This window comes from Mauremys mutica, chromosome 3, assembly GCF_020497125.1.
Source record: "Mauremys mutica isolate MM-2020 ecotype Southern chromosome 3, ASM2049712v1, whole genome shotgun sequence".
Lineage (NCBI taxonomy): Eukaryota > Metazoa > Chordata > Testudines > Geoemydidae > Mauremys > Mauremys mutica.
The window spans coordinates 117213297-117226101 of record NC_059074.1 but is presented as its reverse complement, the minus strand read 5'-3'; the positions used below and the strand labels follow the sequence as shown (position 1 = coordinate 117226101).

Here is a 12805-nt window from a genome sequence, read left to right as displayed (position 1 = left end):
ACCATTTCCCCTTCTTCCCCCCCCCCCCCCATTTCAAGGTAAACGAGTCTGCCTTAACTGTTTTCTTAATCAGATAAGTATATACATTTTAGTGCCTAGAGTATGAAACATACTCTAGCAATATCTTATTATAATGGAATATCTGGAGATTAACAGAAGTTGCAAATTTATCTCTCAGAAATAATGAATCTGGTGAATGGACACATACGTTTATTATACTGAATATTCCAGGTAATGCTGGCCTGTAATATCAAACCAACAAGCTGAGTGATGGCCCTAATATAACTAATTAATTAGTTCCATCATAATTTTTGTTTTATGACACTTTTATATGCCAGTAGTCAATTTAATGGTGTTTTAAATTGAACTACAGCCCCTGAGAGAGATGCTACTGATGGTATCACAAATCTTGTAATCAGATTTTTTTTTATTTCAGAGATGACCTAATAAAGTTACTTTATAATTGAATCAAACCTATCAACTTCTCCTTTGTGATTTTATTCTTTTTTTTTAAATCATGACAAGATTAAAGATCAGAAAACACTTGCCACCACAATTAAGCACAAAGATGACTTCCTCTCTCTCATGCAGCAATGAACCTGATCTAGGTTTCCTGTGGAATTTTAATAGCATCCTCCAGAGGTACAGAGGGAATTGAACCTTTATTTCCCTCCCCCCACACACACACCATTCATGATACAGTGAGTTAAATCTGCTTGTATCTTATACACACAATTTTCCAGGGGAGAAAATCCCCCCAAAATACTTTATATTTCAAGCAGTATCTTAAAAACATGTTGACATCACAAAACACATTTCTCCAACACAGCAGGGCAGTCTCAAACACAGTGGCGTTTATACTGCTTGTTTGCGATGTGGCATTTGACAGAATGTTTCAGTTCACAAAATGCCAAGTCCTGCAGTCCCCACTCACTCCTATTTAGACAAAAAAGTCCATCAGATGATGGGTAAAACCGGCATTGGCCTACCACGGACAGTGGGGGTAGGGGGAAGAGAATGCTTGACAGAGCTCAATAGTTCTCTAGGGGCATGAGCAAGCTCCCAGTGAATCAATGGAAAGGCTCCCATTGACTTCTATAGGCTCTGGTTCAGACCCAAGGAGAGTGCCCACTGCTACAACCCTTGAGGGTGCGCAGCATGTACGAGCTGCCTTCGACAAGCTGGTATGGTGGGAAACAGGATCATACACTCACCTCCTTCCTGTCCATTTATGGGTGTCCATGATGCTAGCCAGGAGCAGTCCTAGCACTAAGGATCTTTGCATTCTCCCCATCTTGTTCACCCATGCAGAATACAGCCACAATCTCACCCTCACCCCATACATTTAGCATAGTTCCTATATCTGATAGTATGACAATAAGATTGAGGAATTCAAAGAGAAGGTAGCTGGAGAATCACATTAAAGTGTCTCCAGATAAAAGATACATTTATATCCAGTGGATACCTGAATTCTACTGGAATGCATTAAAGAAAACAGTGATTGGTGAGGAAGGCTGCTGTAAAATGTCTCCATTTTCAGCTGATTATTGTTATTATTTTCATAGTGCCCTAAATGTACATGGTAAGTTGCACAAATGAAGTATATTAAAACATACAGCAAAACTCCTGCCGCTAAAAGCGACACCATTTCAACTTTTGATGCTCACATATGGTTATAATGGGTAGCCCTGACATTGCAAAACAGACTACTTAGCATTACTGGGATGATTCAGTGGAACAGGTTAAAAACATAATTTTCCTGCAGAAATGACCATTTTCTGTTTCATTGCTACTCTCAGGAATCACTATAATTACAAAAATGCATGAAATATAAATGGATTTTTACACAGTTTATATTTGGATTTTTCTCTTGTAGCATGAGGATAATGTTTTTTAAATGGATAAAAAAAGAAACTAGTTTTAAAATAACTGACTGGCCAGGGAAAAAGTAATGCAATCATCATCATCATCTCCTCCTCACCATTTGCAGTGTTCTTTTTTAAATTATCCAGAAATTCTTCCAGGAGCTGTGACTGGTTAGGAGGGGGTAACAAGCTTTTCGGGTCCCTGGAAATGTCGCCATCTGACCACGATGTACATAATGCTCCCTTAGGTCCATAATGACTTGCTCTCACTGTGAGCGTGACACTTCTCTCAGAAAACAATAATTCCATCTGCCTGAGGTCAAGATCAGACACAGCCTCTCCGTTTATCATCAAGATTTCATTGCCCACTCTTAGCCCTAGGAGAATGAGAAAGAAAAGAAAATAAGAAGGGAATTCTGGAGCGCTGATGAACAGGGCTACAAAATAAATTATACTGCATTTTGATTATATATATTTTTATACAAATGACCTAATCCTGCAGTTATCCCACTGAAGTCAGAGGGAGTTTTGTATGTGCGCCATGACTGCAGGATTGGCTATTTGTTTTGCCACCTACGACATGGCTGTTTCTACTCAAAGGCTAAAGAAGGATACTCTGACATGCAGCTTTAGAAAAGCGTATGATAGAAGAATCACACAGACTCTCAGACCATGAGTTCATTTTAAGGTGGCTCTCAGCATCCTGAAAAGCCTATAGGCAAAATAACTCTTATTTTAGGATCTCAGTTCAGGAAACACAAGGAGCTTTATCAGGCTTATTTGTTCATTCTTGCAAAATTGCAACAGGGAAATCTAACAAGTGAGGTTTTTATGGGAGAGTTCAGTTAGATCCCAATAGTGGCAACTTGTACATTTTAGGATCAGCAACAACCAGTTGGCCACTGCACTCCAGATGACTAAGGGAACAATTCTCCCCTTCCTTTGCAGATGGTCCCAAACACAGCAGAATTAATGCAGTTCAGCAGTGTGGAGGGGAAAGTGAGATCTTAAGAGGCTAATGAGGAGACAAATCCATGAGCACCATAAAGTAGAGAACTTCAGTGGTACCCTGCAATGTAATGTACAAGGTAGTTCTTTAGGAGTCAGCCTTTTGCATATCACTGCTTGTTGCAGGCAAATGGGAATCTAAGAGCCGTGGAGGTTAATTCAGCCATGGAGGTTCTACCACGTGAGGTGGAGAATTTCTCTCTTCTGTCCCTGTACAGATCCCAACATTTAATGTGGGTGCTGGTAGCAGATTTTGCCCCAAGCGTAGACAAGCATTCTTTTTACTTCACCTCTCATTAGAAGGGTTCCTCAGCCACTTCATGTAAATTATCTTACCTAGCATCATCTACTATACATGGTGATCAAGCAAGACGACCAAGGGTAGTAGAAGCAAAGAACCATTTCCAGCCAATTTTAAAGCTCTCTAAAGTTTGTTACTTAGTAAAAAGTAATTAAAAACATAATAGTGGTTAGTGCAGCCATGACACAAACCTTCTTTGTAAGCCAGTCCATCTGGAAGGACATCACTTATGAATATATGAGTGAGATGCTGGTTTTCAACAACTTGAGCTGTGACTGCAAACCCTGGAATTAAGAAGAAAGATGGTTTTACCCTTACCACTTGGTCTGCTTAAAACAACAATCAGGTGAATTTCTGGTCAGGTATTTCTCATTTAGTTTTGTATGTTCAGTAGATTTAATCTACATAATCAAAGGGAAGTGACATTTTGCACTCCCGACTTGTATACACACACGCCTATGCAGATCCACACCCTAAGGACAAATTCTCTCATGTAAATTTCTTTACTCTTAAAAGCAATGTAAATAGGTATTATGAGATATTTTATTGTTTTTCCAAGTAGGCCTGATATAGCTTTTCAATAACACAGATCACCAGATCCAGTGAAGGTCTATAAAATACTTTGACAAATATTGTGAGGATTTTTATGATTTCTTGTAAAAACTGGGTGAGAACAGTGTCTGAAGACATGAAAATTGTGTGTTTATAACCCATTTTTGTGTACAACTGACACAATCAGGATCAGGCCCCCATTCTGATGGATGCTGTACAAACATTAAAAAAAGAAAAGAAAAAAAGTTCTTGCCCCGAAGAGCTGCCCCTCAGCGGCTGTTTCCTTTCTGTAACTGAGAATGCTTGACACAAAGAGATGGATGAGATCAGAAGTCAGCATGATGGAAAAGGAGTTCTTCTGCAATACCATGAGAGTTCTCCATTTTGTTCCTCACACACAGATTTCTAGTCTCAGTCCCTGACTCAAAGAGACTATAATCTCAGACCCAATCAAACTCACATTAGAGATTGTCTACATGGTATGTTAGTTCACACTAGAGGGTTGTAAATTCTAGTGTGCACTAGCATGTTGTATGTTAATTAGACCCTGTGGATCCTGCTAGCACAGACTAAAAATTCCCTAGGGAGGGTTACTGAAATACTTTTTGAAACAAGACTACATTTACAGGCACACTGGAACTTTTAGTGAGAACCAGCAGAGTCCGCACAGGCCAATTAGTGTGCAACACACTACCACGTGCTAGAATTTACAACTCTCTGGTGCAAACTAATGCACCATGGTGACATGCCCTTAAAATCAATGGAAAGACTATCTTAGTGGGAATGAATTGGCCTGAATGGGAGTGAATCAGGACCCCAATTATTATTTTTTCTGTTCCAATTTTCCTTCTACAGTATTATCTTCCTTCCTTTTTTCTCCACTGCCTTTCTCATTCTTGTCAACTGAATGACTAAAGTCCACATTTCACAATGAGCAAACATACGGATATTCTTAGGCATTACCTCCCACCGGGAAAAGAAGCCAGTTAAAATTTCTGTCAAGTGACAGCCTGTTGGCACAGGATCAAGAGAATGTTTTGCTGCCAAAAAGGAAATCACATTTTGAGAGTAGGCTGGGTATTTCTGTTTAGTCGAGCATGAGAAAGTTGCCTGCCAACTCTTCAGCAGCTCTTTTACTGGCTGGTCAATGAAGTGGCATGGGGAAGTAAGCCTTTCACTTGCTCCCCCAAAATGCAGGAGTCAAAAAAAAGAAAAAAAGTCAGCAGTGTCAAATGAGGAGCAATTCTCAGGTCTTCCCTAAAGTGCTAACTTGTGCACGTTGCAGACCTGTCATACTGAACATGTAGTGACCCAAAAGTTGTCAACAAAGAAAAAGCTCTTGGAAGGAAAAATTAAGCTTCAAAAAGAACAAAGAAAATAAAAGGAAAATCATTGGGAGGGATTTTACTAAAACTTACCAAAATCAGTTATGTTCTCAGTTTTAGTAAGATGTACATGGTAAACATTTAAAGGAAAAATTTCTATTTCATCGTATATCTGTTAGAGAGAAAACATCACAAGTTGTTAAACTGTAGGACTGCAAAAGCCAAAGGTTCAATACATCATTGAAATCAGTATCATTTTAATTATTAAAAAAAATAAGCTGTATTGTTAAATAATCCATTAACCAAGTTCCAGATTCTGCCACCTTTACTCACATTAGACAAGTGTGTTATGCTGCAAGTATCACTGAACTCAGTGGGACTAACTGTGGAATAAGGTATTACCTAATGGGTGAAATTCACTCATGTGCAGAGCACCAGCACTAGGCCTAGGCACCATTAAGTCCCACTTAAACCCTCAGAATAGTCCTTAAACGAAGGCTTAAGTGATGTCCTAGATCTCTAGTTCTCTGCATATGGGCGAGTTTAACTCACTATGAGTAAGGGTAGCAGAATACAGTCTGTGATAGTGATCCAATCTAAAATCCCATTTTGTATCTAATTCACAGACATTTATTGGAGTATCATTTAGCTGTGGCTACAAATATCGAGACGTTCTTATAAAAAAATCAGTCAAACTTGCCTGATCTTGTATGTATTCATATGCTTCAGGAATACAATACTCAATGTTTTCATCAACTAATCTTCTAAGTTGAAGACCGTAGTGTCTTGGTTCCAGCTGCCTCATCTAAGGAATGAAAAGAACATATTTGAAATTCATGATTTATTAACAGAATCCCAGATGTCAAAGAAGCCACACACATAAAGCCTTTAGAAGTTAAGCAAAGGCAATCTTCAACAAGTTATTTTCTAAATGGATTTGTGGTGTATTGTCTGTATTGCCTAGATGATACGGTTCCAGCTCACATCAGTGTGATTTTCAGTTTCTTGTAAGGATACTCAGGAAACACTTGCATTAACATTACAGCTTGGCTGTTAGATTAACCAAGCGTCATTATGTGTTTTAAAATAAACTTAGAACTCTGTTCTGTCCTTTTGAACTTGTACACATCTTCATCATTTTCTATGGCTCTTCTGTGCGGCTCAGTTCTGCGCATAAAACAGATGTGGAAAACATAAAACTGATGTGGAAAATGCATATGCATATACAGGCTCTTAGGAGAGAGGGATTTCCTGAGGGATTGCTTTTATTCCACTTTTTACTGCCAGGTTTCAACTATGATAGTGAGTAACACCTACTTTTCACCATATGTAGTCGAAGTGGAAACCTAGTATTTGCAGGAAGTCAAAGGGGAATTGGAATACTCCCTAAGGATACTAGCCTAAAAGAGAGAAGCGAGCCTCTGGCAAGTCAGTCTCTTAAATTTAGCTCACTGCTGAGACTAATCTTGCATTTCAGAATTAATAGAGCAATGTTTCAGAACAGAAGGCAGCTCTGCATCCATTAAGGTCATTTCACCTCTCTGTTTAACAAGCCTCTGAAGCTTGTGAAATCTTAATCCACCAAGGAAGGATTGTTTAGCTGAACATTTCATTATGTGTAACAGAATGTATAGGTAATGTCTGCACTTTATTTAAATAATTATATTAAAATGTATACTCCCACTCGGTGTGTTATGCAAAGTTTTAGGTATGCAGAATACAAATGAGTGAAAACCATCAAAATATAGTTGAGAAAAAAAATTAATAAATCAGACTTTACCCCCACACCCAGACTTTTAAACAATGTGTTGTGTTGTGTTAAAGAATGAAGATTCCTTACCCTCACCAGAATGGAAGGGCAATGTAAGAAGGAGAAAGAGCCAGAAAAGATGTAGCAGAAAGGAGTCAGTGTTAGACTGCTTATGAAAAACTTTACATACAGAATAGAAAGAAAAGATAAAACAGAAAAGGTTTCATTAAAAGAAAACATTAAAATAAAGTAACTCACTATTAGACTACTGAAGTGATACAGGCATAACAAAACAGTATTTTCTACAGACAGACAAATATTCTGGAGCAGTGTAGTGAAGAACACAAGTAATTTACTTTTAAACTTGATTTTATAGATCTCTCTCTGTTTCTTTTAGCAGGGCTTCTGTGTGTCACATTATCAATCCATTGCCAAATGTTTCAGTTTTGTCTTGCCATCTGGTGGTCACACCAAAGTCTTGCAGAATAATAGCCTAGCCCTTCTTTCCTCAAATTTAGCTCTTTTGCAAATGGTGGGGTAGACCTTTTTAGAAATAAGGACTAATTTCCTTCTCAGTGATTCATGAGGAATGGGGACTAACTAACATGAACAATGACAAAATTATATCTTTTTAGTGACAGTATGTAGATTCACTGTGATTTGGCTAAAGCACTATCCTTGTGTCGATTTAGAAAATGCAGATAATGCCCGATTTTTTGAAAAAAAGTCATTTTAAGGCTCTTATTTTGTTCAGCTATTAAGGAGAGAAAGTAGTTGTGGCTATCTTTCCGTTAGAAGCCCTGGCACTCCTTAACTTCAGCAAATGTTGTGTTTCTTAATCCAGAGATAAGGTCAATTGGACATATTTGTCAATTAACAGGAATTTTAAAATTAGAGTTTTTTCCCCAAATTTATTGTTTTATTCCATTATAATTTGAAAATGGTTTGATTCACAAATTCAGTCAAGTTCAATCTGTTTGCACAAGTGATGATTAACACACTACACTATTTTTGGTGTTGTGAAGGCTCTGGTCATGGCTCCACAGTTAATGCAGAATTCTATTTTGCCTTTAAGCAGTGATTCAACCTCTTTGTTTTGCATTAAAACTACAGCATATCCTCCCCAAACTTACAGCACCTACTCTGAGAACAGGCTGAATTTTTTGAGAATTTATAAATAAATCCATTAGTTAATTTGTTAATTAAAAACACTAGGTCCTTTAAGAAATTAACATCTGTCAGTCTTTTCTTTGTCCCAAATAATCTTATCAATGGAATACTGCAGACACTTCAAACTTTCCATATAGTTTAAAAGAACCAAAATCTTACAGAGTCTCTATTTGAAGAAATCAGGTTCTAATTAAGCAAAGTTATTAATCATTATTGTCTCTAATTGTTACGATTATATAGGCTATAGAATAAGCTCAAGGGAACAGTGTAAGTAGCTCTTAAGTGGGGCCATTGTGACATCAGAGGTAAATCAACCAGTTACCACCCTTCCTCTACAGCTAATTTCCATGCAACAATTCTATTCATTGTAACGACTCAGTGATAAAAGGCAGACTGGACATATGTCAAGAGTTCTCATGGGTAGATTAACAGGTGCAGCTGTTATTGCTCTTTCAAGATTCTTGACTGCATGCTAGCTTAGGAATCAAAGAATGTCCATGCCACCGTTTGAAAGGCCCCCATGACGCTGCTGCTTTGGTTCCACTGAGCCTTAAACAGAACTGCCAGAAGCACAGGAGGAACCCTTAAATTACAGGGACACTGGGACTCAGAGACTGGGCTCTCCCTGCTTCAGCATCAGAATAATTAATACACAAGTATAAGTAGTGGCCTTTTAAAGCACACAAGCTGCTTTCAGGTGTGAGAACTCTGTACCTTGCATGCCAAAGACAAAACATCTTCCACTCTGTGTTCTGGCTTGAGGGTTAATGTGACTCCTGGCCTATCACAGAAATGAACATATGTTTGGATTTCCCAAGTGCTCTCTTTCTGGACACTTTCTGATGCAGAGCAGTAGACGTTCAAAAATTCATCAACTTGCTGCTGAAAATACGGGAAAAAATTGACAGTACATGGAGATATGGCAATATCAATAATATATTATACTGGAGGTTTGCTACTGGTATGTACTATGTGCATTTAGCAAAGGTATCACAATAAGCTCTTTCCTGTCATACAAGAACAAATTACGTTACCAGTTCTCATACAATATCACTGACTTTAGTCCAGATTTTGTCTAGAGAATTGATTTCATTATTTCTCTGGCATTCAAATGACACTATTTCACTCACCTATCTCATGTTACTAGTTCAAATTAACTCCTAACGTGGCAAGAATATACATATACGCACAAATGGAAAATGGTCTTAAACAGGATTACACAATTATGCCTATGTAAACAAATGAAAAAAGCCTTAAACAGGATTAAACAATTAGCACCATATTTTATCAAAGACTTTGAATAGATCACTATACAGTAGAACCTCAGAGTTACAAACACCTCGGAAATGGAGGTTGTTTGTAACTCTGAAATGTTTGTAACTCTGAACAAAACAGTATGGTTACTCTTTCAAAAGTTTACAACTGAACTTTGACTTAATACTGCTTTGAAACTTTACTATGCAGATGCAAAATGCTGTTTTCCCTTTTTTTTTTTTTAAAGTAGTTTACGTTTAACACAGTACTTTACTATATTTTCATCTCTTTTTTTTTTTTTTTTTGGTCTCTGCTGCTGTCTGATTGTGTGCTTCCGGTTCCAAATGGAGGTGTCTGTGGTTGACTGGTCAGTTCGTAACTCTAGTGTTTGTAACGCTGAGGTTCTACTATATTTCTAATGAGAAAAGAGGATAATCTAGTAGTCTTCCAGCAGAGGGCACTACGGAGCAAGAAACATCACAGACAGCATAGCAGAGGCATAAACTACTCCTGCTATACCTACAGTTTAAGATTATATTGTTTGTTAGACAGTGAAGGGTGTGATCTTTCACTACTTAGGCTCAAACTGAAGCTCAATCCATCTTTAAACATGAAATACATCTGGAAAATCACAACCAACTTTAATGTGGAGGTAACGCATCACACAAAGCCATTTTGTATACATTTATACAACCGTTTCATTCATCTTAAATATCCCTTTACTATCTTGCTCATCTTTGCCCTTTCTTCTGTGCCACAATTTATTATTCAAAAGTAACCCACCAAAGGAGAAGAAAAATATAACTGCAGCTGCACTGTGCTGAGACTAGATCTTCAACCACTGTATTAGGTGTCCGAACTCTGAGCCAGATTGTGGCTGGCCTCTGCACATGTAAACAATAGAGGGGACTTGTGAGAGAGCACAAAGAAAAGAATCCAACCGCAAACAAAGCTTCCAGGACTCTTCTGAGTGCAGGAGCTGCTCCATGGTGTGAGCCACATCAAAGTAGGAGGGGAAGCAGAGGTGAGGCCATGACCCTGTCCACTCCCCGCCAGCTAGCAAAGCCAGCCATCTATGCAGGGGAGAGGTAACAGTGTGTGCACACCTTTTGTACACTTGGATACCTGGGAGATGCAATTCTGCCTGGAGCACCTGCAGGGGCCATGCAGCCCCAGGGGCCCAGTGCAGGGCTGTGATTAAAAGCCACAATGGAATCCTTATAGAGGAGCTGCCTTGGGCAGGGACTGTGTTTCCCTCTCTATTGGCACAGCACCAAACATAATGACCACACTCAACAAATAATAACAATGTCATTGTTATTCATGACATGCATGACAATCATGGCAGTAAAAATGGCATATCAAACAGCCACATCAGTGTATTTACCACATTACCCATAAATACAAGTTGCAGCCAGATTAGAAGCCTGAAGCAGGAATTATTTTATAAAGAGCCACATTTTGATGACTTTCAAAGATCATACTTTCCTAGTGGCAAACTACCAGCTAGAAAAAGGGCAGAGTCTCAGCTGGTGTCAATTGTCATGGCTTTACTGTAGTCAATGGAACTATGACAATTTATATCTGCTGAGATTCTCCTTCATTGACTCTTGTACCATAATTCGTACAGAACAGTTGCTATATTATAGGATGATAATTCCTATAGAACTATACTCACATCAGAAAGCATCGAGAAGCCAAGAAGATAGGAATCAACTATGAGCTTCTACAACTGTACAAATGATGAAAAAGAGATAAAGCAAGAAAGACATATTGCAAGAATTAAGAATCCTGATATCATGTGTCAAACTGTTAATTCTCAGTGTGCTTCCTGGAGAGAAAGGTGAAGCAACCATGTATGTCAACTCAGAGATGCTACTAGCAATTCAATGGTTTGTAATTATCAATTGGATTATTGAAGGGAAATCAGCCCTTCAGTCAGCCCATTATAAATCAACCTCACTACAATCATTGATGGAGAAAAATTCAGAGGAGCAAGGTGGGGAAAAACATTATTTAAAGGCATCTTCCCCTGCCCCAACACAATCCCCTTTAAATTATATGATTCAGAGTTTTTTTAACCAACATAAACTGCTAGGGATCCAAAATAATCTGTTTACCATGTATACTGATGCTCAAACATAAGCATTACTAAGGGCCTGATGTGAGGAAAACTTAAGTCTTTCTATATTAAACTACAAATATATTCCTTAGCTGTGGTCAAGATACCGTTGCTTCACCCACATTTTCCATCTCAGAAACTCTTACATGAAATGAGATTTTTTTTCTGTTATGCCTGCAGTGACTAATGCTACAATACTTCATTCATTCCTTGCCACATAAAGCTACAACAACCCATCCAGTTTTCCAGCAACATGTGCCAGGACTTTTAGACTGTCATACACTATGCCACAGTGTTGCTTGAGGAGCAGTAGGATACTTCATGGTTTTCCCATCTTTCTCTGTTTTTTTGTCACCATCTTCATAAGCAACACCTCAGAAAAGCTGCCAGGAACACTTCACTACTTCTATTTCACTGCATTTGCCAGGAAGCATCTCATGAAAGGTTTTGATTGTTTTTGATTTTTATTTGAAATTGGCTAATGAAACTGGGTTGATTCCAACCTTAACGGTTTTGAGAGTTATGATGACTCACTTCTGAATTGTAGTACGATTCATCAAAATATCAGGATCTTAGGGGAAAAAAATGCATAGGCCATATTTTGAACCCTTAAAAAGTCTAGAAACAAATGCCCCACTTTTGCGTATTTAGCAGCCATAGGTCTAGATTTGTTATCTCTCTGCTACCATGAGTGGAAAGGACTCAGATGTAGTGAAGGTAGCATCAAAAGGCAAAGAAAGACCATAGATTATTCCTTCCTTCCCTGCAACCCCTTCAAAAACCCTTCCATGGGGGCACAGCATGTTTTAGGTTCTGCCTGTTTGGAGGAGCGGGGCAAGTGGTGCAAGGATATGGCAGGGGGTGTCTGCTGTCTCTCCCTCCCAGCCCTGTGAGAGTATTGTAACCGCCTGCGTTTTATTCAGTTTGGGGTTATTCAGTGTAGCCCCCGGCAGAGTGAATCCCCTGGCCTTGGAGTGGGAGGAGGGGTAAGAGTCAGTGGCTGGCATGAAGGCCATGGCAGCATTACTCTTTCAGGAGACATGCTGTCAGGTCAGGGAGACCTGAGGGAGCCAGGAGGCTCAGGTTTAGAGGCCAGAATCCTGTTGTGTCTGGTTTCTATAGCACAGATTTGTTACAATCAATTCTGTGGGATGTGGGAAGGAGACAAACCTCACACCTCACCCAATGGAATCATTCAGAGGGAATTCTGAGTTATCTATAAGGGATGATTTGACCCAGAAATCCCACACTATTACAATGTATCGTATATATACTTCCTATTGAAAAGAGAGGGGTGACTTTCTATAAATATTCCCCCTCCTCCCACAGTATTCAGCAAACAGGCATTACACAGCTGAAAGAACAGTTGTTTTTATTGATATTTTTCATCAAAGAACATATGAGTTGGAGATGATTTTCATAGGCACAACACCACTCAAGGGTTTGGTACCATCATTG

At 38.8% G+C, this 12805-nt stretch overlaps 1 protein-coding gene across 2 annotated transcripts in view; it reads right to left on the bottom strand.

The window, feature by feature from the left end:
* TIAM2 (TIAM Rac1 associated GEF 2) overlaps positions 1 to 12805 on the bottom strand; it is a 189818-nt gene that overhangs the window by 73072 nt on the left and 103941 nt on the right. The window contains exons 10-14 of one of the 2 annotated variants that reach the window (XM_045009400.1): positions 8686 to 8853; positions 5752 to 5856; positions 5145 to 5223; positions 3366 to 3458; positions 1982 to 2242 (exon numbers count right to left, since the gene is read on the bottom strand). In XM_045009400.1, coding sequence (XP_044865335.1) covers positions 1982 to 2242; positions 3366 to 3458; positions 5145 to 5223; positions 5752 to 5856; positions 8686 to 8853 — 706 coding nt within the window. The remainder of the gene's footprint in view (positions 1 to 1981; positions 2243 to 3365; positions 3459 to 5144; positions 5224 to 5751; positions 5857 to 8685; positions 8854 to 12805) is intronic. The other variant, XM_045009401.1, reaches the window with a different exon arrangement.